We start from the raw sequence: 18216 nt of genomic DNA on the forward strand, positions 1-18216 counted from the left end.
GTGGTTTTCCCGTGCGGCGGTTTACGCGGGTGGTAACATTCTCTCTGCGATACTGAAGATCTACCCTCTACACTGTTGACCCCGGAAACCCGAATTCACGTATAATCTCCGCATTGCTATGACCCATACGCCGTATGACGATCATCCCACGTTCAAAGTCGGTTAACTCGCGACGTGTTGCCATCTTCACGACACTAGTGTCTGTGACAGACTGCTCAGCTGAATCACATATCCTCTCACAGGTAGTCCATCCATAGTTCCCTGGGTCGTCCTAGGAGTCGCCGTCCGTCTCAATTGAGCGCAAATGCTCCTTCCGTGATCAATTGGTCAGTTCTAGCCAAGTGGTCAAGTCACTGAAATATTTCTCTCGACTTGTTCGGTGGTAGGTCTACTCCGGAATATTCGTTCTTAACATGGGCCAGTTGCGTCCCTCTCAGGGCAACCCTAACATTTTCATTTCTATTGTGCGCAGCACCTGCTTGTGTCGATTCGTCGCAGACTAACATTCGGCTCCATAGAACCCCACTGGAACGACAATTGTGCGATAAATCTTCGATTTGAGGTGCAGTGAAATCTTTCAATCTCAGAGGACACTTGTTACCTTACGCTTCCTAAACCAGGCAGCACTGAAGCGCGTTCTGACGTCCATTGATATGTCATCAACAGTTGTCATGAGGGAGCCTAGATACTTAAAATAGTGAATAAGAATAAAATTTCTTACAATCTACGGTGAAAAACTTCAAGTTAATGTTCATATGCCGACCTTGTAAGGGATAAATTTATGGCTAAAAAGAATTTTATTCTATTGCTTTGTACTTCACTATTGAGTAATATTGTCACTGGCGTCACACCAATCCGGCCAATGTACTGAGATTTGAAAAACGAAAATACATATATCCCTGCGGTTTGGATTTATTGTAGAATAGATGGGGGTTCCATGGCTGTGACCTCCATATAACCAGTCATATAAAGCTAAAATTACTGGCACGTAAAAGAACTCCTGCGGGACTAAATTCCGGCACCTCGGCGTCTCCGAAAACCGTCAAAGTAGTTAGTGGGACCTAAAGCAAATAACATTATTAGTATTAAGAACTAAAAGCTTGTGTACCGGGAGAGTTGGTCGTGAGGTTAGGGGCGCGCTGCTATGAACTTGCATCCGGGAAATAGTGGGTTCGAACCCCAATGTCGGCAGCCCTGAATATGATTTTCTGTAGTTTCCTATTTACACACTAGGCATTTGTTGGGACTGTATCTTAATTAAGGCCACAACCACTTCCTTCCCACTCCTAGCTCTTTCCTATCCCTTTGTCGCCGTAAGACCTATCTGTGTCGGTGCGACGTGAAGTAAAAATAGTAAAATATTGTACATTTTAACTAAATGCAACTATGCATTTCCCTCTCGCTTTTCTGAATATTTTTTCAGAGAACTTCATTGATATTCTTTGTCATGTTTCGCAACTTGAAGAGTTTGAGGAAGAATATTAAAATTTGCTATGCTGTAATTCTTTATTGTGGTTAATTATTGTTTCTTTTTGTCAATTCTTTGGCAGCCAACCCATCATCATAATCAAGTTTAGTCTGCAAGTACCCTTGGGTCTTCCCCTGTCTTTCTGTATTGCTGGTCATTGAATATATCATTTTATTATTGTTTTATAGGAAATCTATTTTTATTCATGCCCAGTATGTGATCACAGATCACTACTTATGGAAATTCATACGTAGTACTGATATGTCATGGGGATGGTTGCCTAGTTTTACCACATATTAAAACAATTAAAAACACCATTGGTACATTAGTTAGATAATTACACCAGTCTTTATTCCTTCATAGAAAGCATCTTGGGGAGATCACAAGGTTCCTCCGTATTGGTTTCTTATTCTGGAGCCGGGCGAGAAAGTGCCGGTATCATCCTCCAGCTGGCATCAACGTGCACGTGGTTATTTAAATATCGAGTACAGCTCATTCCATTGCGAGTAACGCTTTCTAACTCTCTTCTTTTATACCTGTGATGTATCATCTCGACTACAAAGTAATATACCTCTTTATTTACGACCCGTTACGGACTTCAACTAATTATAAACTGTTTCGCCGTCGTCTGTGAAGCTCTGACGCCAGAACATGTGTATATAAACTTATATGGCAGCCTTAAATATATGAAAAACGAAGCCATCTTCGTGCAAGGATATGAAGGTTTCTGGGGAAGTAGAAGGTAAAATTTTCCACTATCCTTATCTTTGGCGTTAATTGGAAGCAAGCAGGCTTGTAGTTTTACTTGAATGTCGATACCAGCGGGTCATTATATTTTACATGGGATCCGAAGCAGCCGATGCAGTAAACGTCTGGATAGACATGGGTTCGAATCCTCTTCAGGAGATTTCTAGAGTCACATGGCCCTAGGGGGTCAATCGGTCTACAAAAGAAATGAGTACCAAGTGAATTCCTAGTGACAAAGATGGCCGGCCATAGAAATAACTACTCTCTCTCAATCTACGGAAAGTCAGCATTCCCATGGATAAAATACTATGTTGTATGTTGGGGATTCAGCCCGAAGGCTGGTTTGATCCTCCACAGTTCCGCCAACAACTGTAATAGATAGCCTAGGCGTCACTAGGGAAATGAGGAGTGAAGTAGTTTCCCGTTGCTTTCCTCACTGAGCCAGAAGTTGCTATTACATATCAGACTGCCAAGCCCGCTGAAATGCATGCACCAACCGACCTATGCGTGATATTTTTACACCTTCTTAACAGGGACTGGCTGCATAAGTAATGGTATTACTAGCATCGCTCATACCTTGATCACGTTCATATTGTGAAAGCCAAGGATGAGACTGAGACAGGTCAATGAAAGTAACAATTTTATTCTAGCCCATACCAGAAGACATAGTGCACTTTAAACACTACATCTCGCCAGCAAAGGTATGATAAAATACTAAAAGAGGGAAATTTCTGGGAAAACCGCAGGTAAAGGTTGTAAACAGAACTTTGCTGTGGTTAGAGTAGAACTCTTGACTACGTTTTTTGAAATGTCGCACTAACACATCGAAGGTTTCGGGTGATACAAGGATGGTAAACGGCTAGGATTGGGAAGGTAGTGGCCGTTGCCTTAATTGAGACACAGAAGGACATACGGGGAGAGAAATTAGTACGTATTCTATCCCCGTATTTCTTTTCACGCAAGATTATAGAGATGAGTTCAAAACTACTCCTTTTGTCTGTAAATGGATCACCATATAATATAAAAAGTAACTGAATTCTTCTACTTAGTTGGTATCACCGAAGTGAGAAACGAAAAACCTTCTGATTTACCTTAGTGTAGGAATACATTCCTTTCATGTTGGTGTGTTGGTTGCCTTTCAGGAGGACTGTAACGTAATCTGCGTGGACTGGGAAGCGGGAGCAACGGTTCCTAATTACGTCCGAGCAGCTGCTAACACGAGGTTGGTGGGCAAACAGTTAGCCATGCTCTTGGAGGGACTGAAAAAGAACCTTGATGTCCCTTACGAGAAAATGCATCTTATTGGATTCAGTCTTGGAGCTCATGTAGCGGGGTTCGCTGGCTCCGAGCTCAAGAACATCAGCCGGATTACAGGTAATTACAAGATATTGTCTTGATTCTTTCGATTAACATCTCCTCTCTTCTTTTCATAGAATTCAAAACTTATTTCAGTCCCGGAAATTGTGTAAGACGGTAGAAGGAAGATTCAGTTTGGGTTTGTTTGTGTACAATCATTGTGCTGAATCGATATTAAAGTTATTTTAAGTAATAATATAAAAATATTAAGGAAAGGACCACAAGTACATGCATCTGGTAAATGGAATAAGAGAGATCTGATATTAGGATAGAGTTGTCATTGCTTCAATAGTGGTAGAAGCACTAAGACAAATTCCTCACCGGGCTGATTACCTACATGTTAGGCCCCTTTAAAACACGAGCATCATCAGTTCCTCTCCAGCTAAGGCGTAAGACGAATTCTATCTTGAGGTGCAAAAGAGAGTGGTTTTAGAAAACAACAGCATTAAGAGCAAAGTGATGAATAGAATTTTGAAGGATCCATAAATGAAGAAAATAAGAATATCAATAGTGTTTTATCGGGCTTAGATAGTAATCCTGCCTAATGCAACTAACTAAATGTTCTCGACAATTGAACTGAAGACCTTTCGTTATGGATTACAAGCGAAATGGACTTGTCTTTTTGAGTTTGCTCTCTATTCTTAGAACCTAGTTAAAAGATGCTAGATTAGAAACATTCTTGCTAGCTCTTTTCTTGGTCCTTGAGTCTAATCCAAGTCAGCGGTTTTGAGATATTCCAAATAAAATATTTCGACTGGTTCCAGTTCCTTGTAGAGTTCTAGACACGTATATGATTAAAACATTGCTATATTCTTGATCTGCTTGAAAGAGAGGTAATTGAAAATGTTGGGCTTTATATCGAACTAGTATGAAAGTCTGTATTAGACAGTCGAAATTATTACTTGAAAAGTAATTGAATGTTTGAAGATGAACACGTTAATTTACTATTTTTAATTATTATTTTTTTACGTTTGCTTTACCTCCCACCGACACAGATAGGTCTTAGGGCGACTATGGGATAGAAAAGGGATAGTAGTAAGAAGTAAGCGGCCGTGGTCTTAATTAAGGTATGACCCCAGCATTTGCCTGATGTAAAACTGGGAAACCACGGAAAAACATCTTCAAGGCTGCTGACAGTGTGGTTCGAACCCACTGTCTCCGAATGTAAGTTCATAGATGCGTGACCCTAGCCGCAAGGCCACTTGCTCTGCCGTTAATCCACTGTATCTGTAAGTTAATTTATTGTAACTTACAAATTAAAGTTGCATTTTCCATTTTACACACGTCTTAGGGCCGGTTCTGCCACCTACTGGTAAAGTAGCGCGTAACTTGCCCTCCGCGTAAAAGGATGTTTCCGTTCGACCACTCCCAGGTAGCGCTATCGGTAGCATAAATTGTCGTTACCCGGCGCGTAATTTATCGGCCACTTCGAGGGCCCAATAAGACTTTACCTGCCGGGAAAGTTCTGAGAGCTGAACGTTATTAGCTGTATTTCTGGTGACATACGCCTCAAATTAGATTAGTATACTGAAAAAAGCATTATACTGTAACAGTGATCGATATTGTACTGCAGGATTTTGAACATTAATGCTTCCTTTGAGTTGCAACGGTCACACCAGCCTCTCGCATTGGTAGCGTAGGGAACACATTTTATACGTCAAGCTTTCGCAAAGAAACTCTAAAAGGATATAAAATCAAAACCTATTTGGAAATTATTTCAAGTGGGATTTAATTTTCTCCTTTTTCAGTTTTCAGACACCAGGTATAACTTAGTCCTATACAAGGTTCTTAAACACTACTAAATAGAGGTGGGGACGGAGCGAGTAATACCGATGAGTAATCCGGTTGTAGCGGTAAAGCGCACCACCGATCCCCTCCGCTTACAACTGCGAGTACTCGCGGAGGACCTGAGCACAGTGTAGCGCACAACACACGTACGAAAGTACCTGTATTCAATCTGTGTGTTTCGAATGTACGTATATATTTCCTACGCTTGTTATGTTTTGTAGATAATGTAAAGTCTGTTAGATTATATTTGTGGTGTTAGTGTGATATTTAAACATATTCGTAGATAGTAGTTATATTTTTAGAACATTTAAAGGAATTTAAAGAAATTTTTACAAAACGTTGTTCCACAAATGCCACGAAAACCGTCGGATGCCTGGCAGTTTTTTGACATCACTGATAATAGGAAACACGCAAAATGCAAATTTTGTGGCCGCACATACGCGACGGGTGGTGGCACATCAAATATAATATAATATAATATAATATAATATAATATAATATAATATAATATAATATAATATAATATAATATAATATAATAACTGTAGTTATAGAAGCATTCTACTGATAGCTGTTTGGCATTGGGACGTGTAGTAGTATGTTGTCAGATATGTTTTGTAATCACATTTGTAAAGAAGGACATTCCAGTCAACGTTCATTTACGTAATTACTTTTGTCATCCTGTAGATGAAATTATGTCAGAGTTTTTCATTATATTCTGATAAGATTCTTTATATTCAGGTTATTCTTCTCATTAACAGTGTACCGTATCACATGAACTTACGAAATAATTGTTAATACATTACTTTTCTGTTAACTTCCAATCCCCTTGTATACAAACCCTTTCGGTAGGTATGCACCATACTTTGTTTCACTATTCGAATGAGTTAACTATTCGAGTTACTAACATTTATTCCACATACTACCTCCTAGTCCCTAGCAGTTACGTATATAACAATTATAGTGAATATATATGCAGTTATTTACAGTTGTTACGTTGTGAGAAAAGGGTATTGATAGGGGGATGCAATACCTTCGCAGTGCCATACCTATAACGTGTTTAAACGTCCCGCGTCAGGACATTCACTCGGTAGTTCACTCGGTACTACCGGGTGATGACGTCACAACAACTGCTCTGCTCCGCTCCGCTCCGTCCCCAGCACTACTACTAAAGGTTGGGCCCAACGCGAGGCGAGCTGCTATTGGTTAACGAAATGACGTCACAGTAGGAGCAAAGCAGCCGAGCCCAGAGCGCGCATATCAGTAGGAATTTCATAATATCAGCAAACATTACAGTTTCTCAGAACTAATTGCAGACCAGACATAAAGATTACTGCTGTTATAAGATTGAATGAGAGTACAGCATAGTAAGTTTTCATTATTTCTATTACGAATAAGGTGTAAATATAACGTGATGGTACACTGACCAACGCTTGAAATTTATTAACAATTCCAAGGTCCTCTATTTAGTTTGAGGAAGGTTACGCGCTCTCAAATCTGTAAACATAAATATTTAGAGATATGAAATGTTTGTAATATTAAATATTGACAGCAGAACTTCCGTAATGGAACTACCGTATGTTAACATACAATAGCCTATACTGACTCACTTCCGCAGTTATCGAGTTTAAAGCTTAACACATATTATAACAGCAGCAGAAGTAAGTTCATGTTCAAAACCATGCATAGATATTCCTACTTTCTAAAGTTAAAGAATAAAAAAAAGAACAGGAAAACAATTAGAACACAGTCCTACTTGTGACATCAGATGTAAAGTGGTTGCTTTTGAAGATGAAATCTATTGTCGTGCTTTTCGCCGATGAGTTGCTATGGATTTTTCAGTTTTTTTCTAGTGGCTTTACGTCGCACCGACACAGTTAGGTCTTATGGTGACGATGGGATAGGAAAGGCCTAGGAGTTGGAAGGAAGCGGCCGTGGCCTTAATTAAGGTACAGCCCCAGCATTTGCCTGGTGTGAAAATGGGAAACCACGGAAAACCATCTTCAGGGCTGCCGATAGTGGGATTCGAACCACTATCTCCCGGATGCAAGATCACAGCCGCACGGCCAACTCGCCCGGTGGTTCTTTTTTCAGTCCTTGCCCGAATGTTCATTTGTCGTATGCGTATAAATGTTCTCGTTCTAACATACATTTTTACTATTTCTGGTGGTACAGCGGGGAATTTACTGCTAATTATTTGACACACTTTGCGTATAATATTAGGTATGCGTCATAGTTCAGCATGTCCGTGAGTGTCCGTGAAAATTAACTCAAATTCCTTTATTTGGTTTAGCCATTCTTCCGATGGAACGAGTAGACCTCACCGAGATAACACTTCTGTTCACTCCACAGGGTCTGTACCAGAAGAAATGGAAAGAATTTCCCCAGTTGGACGTCCCATTGACCTGTCATATTTTCTTCCACGGTAGGCGATGTAGCCAGCGAGGTACCGAAATCCTTCTGCTGAACAATCAGGGGTCGCTGTAGATTGCGGTGAATCTTTTTTTTTTTGCTACTTGGTTTACGTCGCACCGACACAGATAGGTCTTGTGGCGACAATGGGACAGGGAAGGGCTAGGAGTGGGAAGGAAGCGGCCGTGGCCTTAATTAAGGTACAGCCCCAGCATTTGCCTGGTGTGAAAATGGGAAACCACGGAAAACCATCTTCAGGGCTGCCGATTGTGGGGTTCGAACCTACTATCTCCCGAATACTGGATACTGGCCGCACTTAAGCGACTGCAGCTATCGAGCTCGGTGCGGTGAAGCATTAACGGCACGGTTTTCTATCGCAATGATACTATGGACACAGAAATTTCACTCCATCTACTATTAGACTGTTCACGCAAATAACGAAAAGAAAATAAGTGCACCTCACTGCACGGAACACAGTAACTTAACAGAGATCTCACAGAAACGAACTACGACACACACACTACGCAAAATACAGTAGGCCACTATATAAACCAACAGCAATATTAAGGAAAGAAATTACGTACAGATATTACGTGGAAATCTTTTATTGATAAGACAGACAGTTATAAACAAAGAAATAAGATACACGTGCGGTTGTGTGCTACACAGTCACGGTGTTCCTGTGATGACGTCACGAGCAGGACGAGGGATAACTAACATCTACTGCGGAACCAATTTGGGCCACCCTATCCCAATTACCCCAAGCTTCCTCATAGCGTGATGGTTACCGTGTTCGGTTAATAACACGAGGTTTGCAGGTTCGAGTCTATATTGTGACGATTTTTTTAATTAGCGTTGTATTAATCTGTATGCCTCTTTACATACCTTCTTTTGTTAATAATATCTTTTATTGAAATGTTTAATCACAATGTTATGTCTACTAGAAAAATGCTTCATATGTGTGCTACTTATAGAAAGTGATGTTACGATTAATATAGCATAATAGGACTGTCGCCCAGGTAGCAGACTCCCTATCAGTAGTTAACATAGTCTTCTTGTAAATGTTTTCAAGAAACTGGAAACTATTCCACTCCCGAATTCCTCTTCCTATGATGGATATTTATCCCGATTAGTTCTTTAACAGTATCTTCCAACTTTATCTTTATAAAGTTTAGAATGAAATGCATTATCAATAAATGGAAGCATGTGGAACTAAACGAGGTCACAGAGCTATTTGCAAATAGAGCATCGTGGAGCTACCGTACTTAATCAATTCACAGAAGCTTGCAGATGGAAAGCTCAAAGGCAATAAGTCCGTAAGGAAGATGTGGGTGTATATACGTATAGGCCTATGGAAGCGCTTGAAAAAGTGTTAAGAACAACGGCAGGGAACAAAAATAAAGTTTTTAATGTAAATTAGAGTCCGCCTCTGTGGTGTAGTGGTTAGCGTGATTAGCTGCCACCCCCGGAGGTCCGGGTTCGATTCCCGGCTCTGCCACGAAATTTGAAAAGTGGTACGAGGTCTGGAACGGGGTCCACTCAGCCTCGGGAGGTCACCTGAGTAGAGGTGGGTTCCCACCTCAGCCATCCTGGAAGTGGTTTTCCGTGGTTTCCCACTTCTCCTCCAGGCAAATGCCGGGATGGTACCTTACTTAAGGACCTTACTTAAGGCCACGGCCGTGTCTTTCTCTTCCGATCTTCCCATCCCTCCACAAGGCCCCTGTTCCACATACCAGGTGGTCATTCTCCCCAGTTGTATCCCCCGACCCAAAGTCTGAAGCTCCAGGACATTGCCCTTGAGGCGGTAGAGGTGGGATCCCTCGCTGAGTATGAGGGAAAAGCCAACCCTGGAGGGTAAACAGCTTAAGATAGAAGAAGAAGATGTAAATTAGAAAGACGATGAAAACCTGCGTACCTCCTATCACGGAGCGAGCGACTTGACCGATCTACTACGAGAATACTTCCCCAAAACGCTGCCCTACATGACAGGTTATAACTGGCGTAAGAAAATGTAATCTCGAGATTTTAACCCCATAGATTAAAATCACGAAATGAATATTGAATTTTCACGACCGCATTGTAATCGAAACCGACAAAGATGGCCTAGGCCACCATAGCTCAATTGGTAGAGCAACCGACTCAAAATCGGGAGGTTGTGGGTTCGGATCCCACTGGTGTCTGGTTGGCCATTTTTGTTCTGTACTTAACATCTCTTCAACACGTACTAAATGTACGTAATACGACCTAATAGGTTGAAAGTCGGTTACGAAAATCACGAAAGCTTGACATAAATCGTTTTCCATAACTCTTAAGACTCCCCTTATTAGGCTTTTGTTAAATAATAAACAGATGCAAGCACAGGAACATAAGACAATCGAAATGAGCTTCATACATCTGACGATAGATAGCACCACACTCGAAAGCGAGAAGTCGCTGAAAATCAGTCTAGCCAACTCTGTATATCGGTGTCTAGCTCCGGGTAGCTACCCAGCGCTTGCGCGGAGGTGGTTGCACGCAAGGCAAAGTACCAGCTGATTTACACGCGCAGGTAGTTTACCTCCCGGGCAGCTGCCAGCCACTTTACCAGCAGATGGTAGAATCTATTGTAGCCTATATACGGTAATCAGCCGGGCTGAGTAGCTCAGCCGGTTGAGGCGCTGGCCTTCTGAGCCCAACTAGGGCTCAGTCGGGTGTTTTTTGAAGGTGCTCAAATACGTCAGCCTCGTGTCGGTAGATTTACTGACACGTAAAAGTAGTCCTGCGATAATAAATTCCGGCACCTCAGCCTCTCCGAAAACCGTCAATGTAGTTAGTAGGACGTAAAGCAAATTATTATTATTATTATTATTATTATTATTATTATTATTATTATTATTATTATTATATATTCAGAACAGTCACTAAAACATTTCCTACTAGACCATTTACTGTATATGGATCTAACTTTCCCAAGAGTATACAGATGGACCGATTTTCTGCAGGAATAATACTTTTAATTAGCTTCAGCACAGCCAATCTCCTTGCACAACCAGCTTTGGTATCTCAGCAGCGATGAAGAATTACAACGCATCCAACTTTTAAGTCTAACTTGTGAGGCGGCATGCCTGAAAGATGAAGAGAAAAAATCAACGGGATAATGTACTAGTTCATTAACACCATCGCATTCTGTGGAATCAGTATTAATATCCCTTTTTTTGTCAACCTTCAAATTGTCGAAATCTTGTTGCTTGATGGTATGAACATTGAGCAAAAAATTGAAAAATTTGAATTTTCGCTTGGATCCAAAGATAAACCTAATAAATCTTGAATAATATGAAATCTGATTTTGTGTAATCTTTATCGTATCATTTTACCCTAGTTCTCCATTGGGGAGTTTAGAAGTCGTACACTGTGGTTTGAATCCACAACTCTTTCTTTCTTTCTTTCTTTCTTTCTTTCTTTCTTTATAAATACTTTTGGCCGAAACGTAGAATTTGATTCTTGACTGAATAGAGCTCTTTTGACTCTGCAGTTTGAACTCGTTTGAAGTGGTTCAAAACTCGTGCATCTAACTTTCAGTTTTCTGTCATTTGTATGAACATTTCTGACTGCGCTTCCTGGGTGCATCCCTTCATTTCCATTTCAACTCATTTTAACGTCTCAGTAAAATTAAATCATAATGACAGTTAATGGCTGAGTTGTTGAAGATCCAGCCAGTCTTCGGGCTGAGGACTGATCATACACTTCTTTCTCTCTCTTAATCTGTTTACCCTCCAGGGTTGGTTTTCACCTCAGACTCAGCGAGGGATCCCACCTCTACCGCCTCAAGGGCAGTGCCCTCGAGCATGAGACTTTGGGTTGTGGGATACAAATGGGAGGATGACCAGTACCTCGCCCAGGTGGCCTCACCTGCTATGCTGAATAGGGGCCTTGGTGGGGGTGGGAAGATTAGAAGGGATAGACAAGGAAGAGGGGAGGAACCGGCCGTGGCCTTAAGTTAGGTACCATCCCGCCATTTGCCTGGAGGATAAGAGGTAAACCACGGAAAACCACTTCGAGGATGGCTGAGGTAGGAATCGAACCCACCTCTACTCATTTGACCTCCCGAGGCTGAGTTGAACCCGTTCCAGCTCTCGTAACACTTTTCAAATTTCGTGGCAGAGCCGGGAATCGAACTGGGGCATCCGGGGGTGGCAGCTAATTACGCTAACTACTACACCACAGAAGCGGACCTGAACATACACACAACGTACAATTCTCGTGTTTACTTCAAGTTTATATAGACAGCAACAGATCTCTAATGTTCACTAAATCCAACTTCAACCTAAAACAACTGAAACACTAGAAACAGGATCCGAGGTGGGCACACAATACGACGCTGATTACGTACTGCAGCTTTAAAAGTTTGCAAATAGCAGTTAAGCAACATCACTCACGAGATGTGGTGGCCAACGTCCGCACATTTTCTATTCACAAAGAACTTACGAAACTGCATATTAGATACTTACTGAGTCACCACAATGTCTGAACGAATGACGTCTCGACTCTATTTAATTACTGGTATGCAGAACACTTCAAGAAAAAACTTACAAATCATCTGCGGTGCAGGCTACATCGTGCCGGCCTCAGAATTTTTACTACTACAAACGTCGTAAGAGGAGCGCTTAGACGCACCGGGGACGACACAAATCTTCGCAGTACCTCCCCCCCCCCAACACTAGGGGTAGGTGCACAGTGGGGAAATGAAATGGCGTATGGCTTTTAGTGCCGGGAGTGTCCGAGGACATGTTCGGCTCGCCAGGTTCAGGTCTTTTGATTTGACAACCATAGACGACCTGCGCCTCGTGATGAGGTTGAAATGTTGATGACGACACATACACCCAGCCCCCGTGCCAGCGAAATTAACCAATGATGGTTAAAATTCCCGACCCTGCCGGGAATCGAACCGGGGACCCCTGTGACCAAAGGCCAGCACGCTAACCATTTAGTAATGGAGCCGGACACAGTGGGGAAAAGTAACCCAATAGAGTCGGTGGACACGCGTGTCCCTTGGCTACCACTCTGGCAGCACAATGCCAACTCCAAACCAAGCGATAGGACATAGTGCACTCATATGACAGTAGATGATGTTAATCTTGCCATATGCAGCAAAATGACCGTTTCAGTTGGTGGAATGAGAGGCATTTTATCCAAATTTGAAGCATCCCGACAGCCTCGTCGCACTTCCGAATGCGAAGATACGCAAATTGCGGACGTAGCTATTATGGGTGGTACAGCTAAAAACACGCAGTTACGAATTTTGGTGTGTGAGACTCTACATATACTCCGACATAGAACGCAGCATTAGGGTCTCTTATTTAGAGGCACTGAAGCTCCAGCATCCAACAGCTCTGTACTCTGACCGGTTAACGGAGTAGAGGAGGGGTGGCCACGGCTCTACCGTGACTCTGCGCCTCTGTGTTCGGGAGACGGGAAAGGGCTGGACCTCACGGCTGATCCCCACCGTCGGCTGTCCTGAGAATGGTTTTCCACGGTTTTCCATTCTCCTGCACTAGGGGGAATGCCCGGACAGTTCCTAGTATAGGCCACGGCCGCCAACCCCTTCACTTTCTCCGAGCGTCTCTTTCACGCAACAAATCTGCCGGCCTAAGAGACGGTGGTACCGTCTATGGGGCCCGCCTCCCCCTTCAGGGGAGGAATGAAAACATTTTAGTAGTAGTAGCTCCAGCCAAATGGTACCTTGGAAATGACCAGACTCTAATCATAATTCTATCCTGACAGAGAACCAGCTACGACTTAAAGAAAAATGAGGGAAAATTAAAGCGGAGAAGGTTTCTTTGTAATTTCCTTAGTAGACAATAGTTTCATAAAAAGTCGAAAGCTCTCACAATAATAATGCGAACACTGTACTGTTCTGTAAACGATAAAGAGGGCAACTATAAAAAACGTATTCGGTTACTTTTTTATAGGTCAAGTTAATATCTAAGAATTATTTGTTAACTATTATGGACACTTTGCAATAATTTGGGAATATAGACCTTTGAAAGTTAATGAAAGGAATGTAGACTTTTGAAAGTTAAAGGTCAATCATTGTGTGCCGACTTGCTATAAATGTTCTTTTACTGCGCCTCATTGGCGTTATCTTTACAGTACTTTACGTTAATGATGCACCTAAACATGCACCGAATTTAATTGAAACATCTCCATTAATTTCCGAGTTACGGCGGATAAATTCATAAACAAACATTCCTCACACTTACAGGTTTAGACGAGGAGGCTATAACCGTATCATTAACCGTTAGCTTTTCATCACTTTTTAATGGGCTTCTGTATAGAAGGATAATTTTTGTAACGATCCTTAAACATGGATTTAAATCTGCGATAGTATAACATGTGTTTTGAAATGTGCAGGCCTAGACCCAGCTGGTCCTCTGTTCGAGAGCCAGGACCCTCGAGCTCGACTGGACTCCTCGGACGCCAAGTTTGTGGATGTAATCCATTCGAATGGAGAGAATCTGATTCTTGGTGGCCTAGGATCCTGGCAGCCCATGGGACACGTGGATTTCTATCCTAATGGAGGCAGGATGCAGAAAGGATGCAGCAATCTCTTTGTGGGAGCCGTCAGCGACATCATCTGGTGTAGGTATTATACTACTGTCTGTCTCAATTATATGGAATGGTTACATGATGGGTTTTCACTCGTCACAATTCATTGTTTTCAGATTCTAAATTCATATGCCTTGCTTATCTACTTACGTTGTATCTATAACTTTATAAATGGCTTGCCGCGGCTTGTAACAAATGTTTTCAATTAAAACAGTGCTTTAACAAATAGCATTGAGAATACTGTCCTTAAACAGTGTACGAAGGCTAATTAATTTCAGATGAGACTTGTAAGTCATCTTGAGAATTTGAAATGAAATCTTCCGTTTTGTAAAGGTGGAAAACTCAGCAGTGCTTAGTGTCTAGAAGATTACCAACCTACAGGGCGAGTTGGCCGTGCAGTTAGGGGCGCGCAGCTGTGAGCTTGCATCCGGGAGGATAGGGAGCTCGAACTCCACTGTCGGCAGCCCTGAAGATGGTTGTCCATGGTTTCCCATTTTCACACAAGGCAAATGCCGGGGATGTACCTTAATTAAGGCCATGGCCGCTTCCTTCCCAGTCCTAGCTCTTACCAGTCCCTTCTTCGCCATAAGACCTATCTGTATCGGTGCGACGTGAAGCAAAGAAAGAAGATTACCAACCAAAGGTCCGTACTGATTTTAATCTTGTGGAAATATTGAGGCTATCGGTAGTAAAACATTCAGAATTCAAATTTGAAACCTTGTTACACGGTATCGTTATCTATAAGTGATAGATATATTTTGGTGCCTGGGTGGATATTTTAGTGCCAGTGGGTGGTGTGAAGCAGAGATAAGGCAAAAGTAGAAGCTAGATGCTGAACAAACGAAAGGAAGTGTCTGGAATGACATGTGATGGAAAGTCGCCAGTGAGGTTAACTCTTTTAGACTTCAATTTCTTTTCCGTAAGTAAAAATATAACATTAATGAAATTTGGTCATATTGACGCATATCGAGTACCAATTTGTGAATAATATTTCGACGGCTTCGTGTACTAACATCATAACTTTCCCGTGTACAAACTTCGTAACTCCAGCTACAATTTTATTTGTGCTATCATTCTACTACGAGACGACGCTAAGATCTATTATTGCTGCTAAATTTTGGGGAGCAGGATATACGATTTTTATACAGGTGAAAAATGCTGAAGTAATGATTTTGGTGATGATTTTAACTCATTTTGGATAGCCTTAGACTTAACGATATTAATACATGGAGTCGTCGATTTGACCATAGTTACAGTATCATATGCAATGAAATAAATTTTGGCCATTTATGACTCTGCTTTGCGAAAGGTTAATTATATCGTAGATGATATTGGCTGTTATATAATGTTAACAAATTCCTCATAAATTTGAATGAATTTTAATAGCTTAATTTGGCGTATGTTCGACCATGCTTGCAAGCTGATATTCATTTATTCGTTTGTTTTTAGGGTTATTACCAAATCCTGGTATATCGCACACTATTGTACCAAATGCAGAAGCGATTAATAAAAATGGTTCCGAACAGTCCACATATTTCTGAAGAGTCCATCCGTCGTATACTAGCAAGAAGGTGTAGACGACAGCACGCAAAATTCTCGCGTGCACAATGTTCCAAACTTCTAAACCATTACGACTTTAGCCACAAAATTACTTCAAGTCATCATGTAGAAACGTTGACATAATTTCCCCAAACACATCCGAACCGAATTTAAGAAAAAAGAATATGACTGCGGTTTATATTTATAACACAATTATACGTGCAAAAACTTCAGGCTAGAGTAGAATGAATTCCGTACTTGATCGTATCTTCCAGCTAATTCCAATTTCCTCTACAGAAGAACTTCTTTGTTTTTGGTTGTCATTTTGGAATTCACGAAGAGTGTTTGGGAAGAAGTGCTAATTGACGGTAATTGTATGCTATAATTAGACTATCCAGGTACCTAAAATTTGCTCCTATAAAGATACTAACTAAATAATTTTTTATGATTGACCCAAAACAAAACATATTAGTAATATTGTTTGACAATGAAATGCTCTCATATTTATCATATATGTATCTTTTTATTGCTTAACCACTCCTGGAGACACTAGGGAGCCGGAATCTTGTCCCTCAGGATTTCTGGTACATTTACCAGCTCGAGGCAGGCGAATCTGAGCACCTTCAGATACCACGGGACTGAATCGGGATTGAGGCTGCCACATTGGGTTCAGAAAGCCAGTACTCTACCATATGAGCCATTCAGGCCAGCTTAAAAAATCCGAATAGTGCAGAAGAAATAAGAAAGTGAAAAATTATGCAGATAATAATAATAATAGTAATAATAATCTGGGCTGAGTGGCTCAGACGGTTGAGACGCTGGCCTTCTGACCTCAACTTGGCAGCTTCGACCAAGGCTCAGTCCGGTGGTATTTGAAGGTGTTGAAATACGTCAGTCTCGTGTCCGTAGATTTACCGGCACATAAAAAACTCCTGCGGGACATAATTCGGGCATCTCGGCGTCTATGAAAGCCGTAAAAAGTAGTTAGTGGGACGTAAAATCAATAACATTATCATTAATTATCATATTGTTAGTAATAATTATTTCAAAGCCTGTTTTCCATATTTAGTTTCGAAGTTGTACAACTACTTATTGAAGACACATGTCTCGAAGTGATGAATACATATCATCATCATCAATGTCCCACTCCAGTCGCCCGAGTGTGCTTATGAATACATAAATTTACATTAATTAATACTGAAATATTTCCCTCTTGTTATTTTTATCCTTCACTGACCTGATAGGACCTATGTCTTTTATGAGGCGAAAAGAAAGTAATATTTATTGACTTTCCTCGACATCAAACCTGTTGCTGGGATAGCGTGAAATCCAGACCAGCGTTTACTGAGAGAACTAGTGACAGGGTTAATTGAGGAATGTTGTTTTAATATAAGATAGAGTGACACTGCGGACTATTTGGTGTCGTTTCTACTTTCTACCTGTAGCTATAAGATTTCGATTATATGAATGATTTCATACTGAAGAGTAAAATCGTGTGGTGTAACAGTAGGCGTAGCATATCAGTGGCATCGTTAATAGTTCTTCATCGACTTGACTCGTACTTGACTCCTACTCAAACAATGGGAGATTTTCAGAGTAAATGATTGTGACCCTCTGTTTGAAATTTCACGTAAACTGTAGGTCGAATGGCTTATGATCTCGAGATTGATAGTCACATAAATCTCCAAGCTTGTTTCTCTGCTCTTTTCATTTATTATTCTGTCTGGAATGACAGGTTACCCGATAGATCTGGAATACTCGTACTGTTACAAATTTATAAATTAATAGCCTAAAGCAGTTATTAACAAGGTGTGCTGGTATGGAATCCACGAAGATGAACTTTGTGACGCACTGAATGCGTTAATATCAGATTGAATCTAAATGGTGTCTCAATGCCTGACAGATTCCTTCAGTGCTGTGAGGGCAATGCCATGGTTGACATTTCTGTTTATTTATGTCATGAGAGCCCTGAGTGACTTACAAGGGACAGTCGCGGAGTTATCGACGAGGATCTTGACGATACTTTCATCTTAAAACGATAATAGTGTAACGTTCCAGACGTTACAGTGTAATTATGTTAATTTTATTATGTGTAATTAATTCAGGAATTTAACGTCATGATATTTATCTTGGTATGTAATTGTATTATAATTCATGTTTAATCATTTGCTCACTATCATTTCATTACTTTGTAACTACGACTTGTAAACGAGGGCTGAATATCCTCATATTCACTTAGATTCTTGCGACAGTCGGTTAAAATTAACTTGCAGTAGATTTCCTCTATCTTGCCACATCACCGAGGAAGTTGGAAGGACAAAT

The 18216-nt window shown here is 41.1% G+C and overlaps 1 protein-coding gene and 1 non-coding gene across 2 annotated transcripts in view; both read left to right on the plus strand.

Moving 5' to 3' along the window:
• Positions 1-18216, plus strand: part of LOC136857465 (uncharacterized) — a 263084-nt gene that overhangs the window by 194755 nt on the left and 50113 nt on the right. The window contains exons 4-5 of the mRNA XM_068225070.1: positions 3358-3589; positions 14161-14388. Coding sequence (XP_068081171.1) covers positions 3358-3589; positions 14161-14388 — 460 coding nt within the window. The remainder of the gene's footprint in view (positions 1-3357; positions 3590-14160; positions 14389-18216) is intronic.
• TRNAL-CAA (transfer RNA leucine (anticodon CAA)) lies at positions 9877-9950 on the plus strand. Its single transcript has one exon. It is a non-coding gene; the product is annotated as a tRNA-Leu (tRNA).

Source organism: Anabrus simplex, chromosome 1, assembly GCF_040414725.1.
Source record: "Anabrus simplex isolate iqAnaSimp1 chromosome 1, ASM4041472v1, whole genome shotgun sequence".
Classification (NCBI taxonomy): Eukaryota; Metazoa; Arthropoda; class Insecta; order Orthoptera; family Tettigoniidae; genus Anabrus; species Anabrus simplex.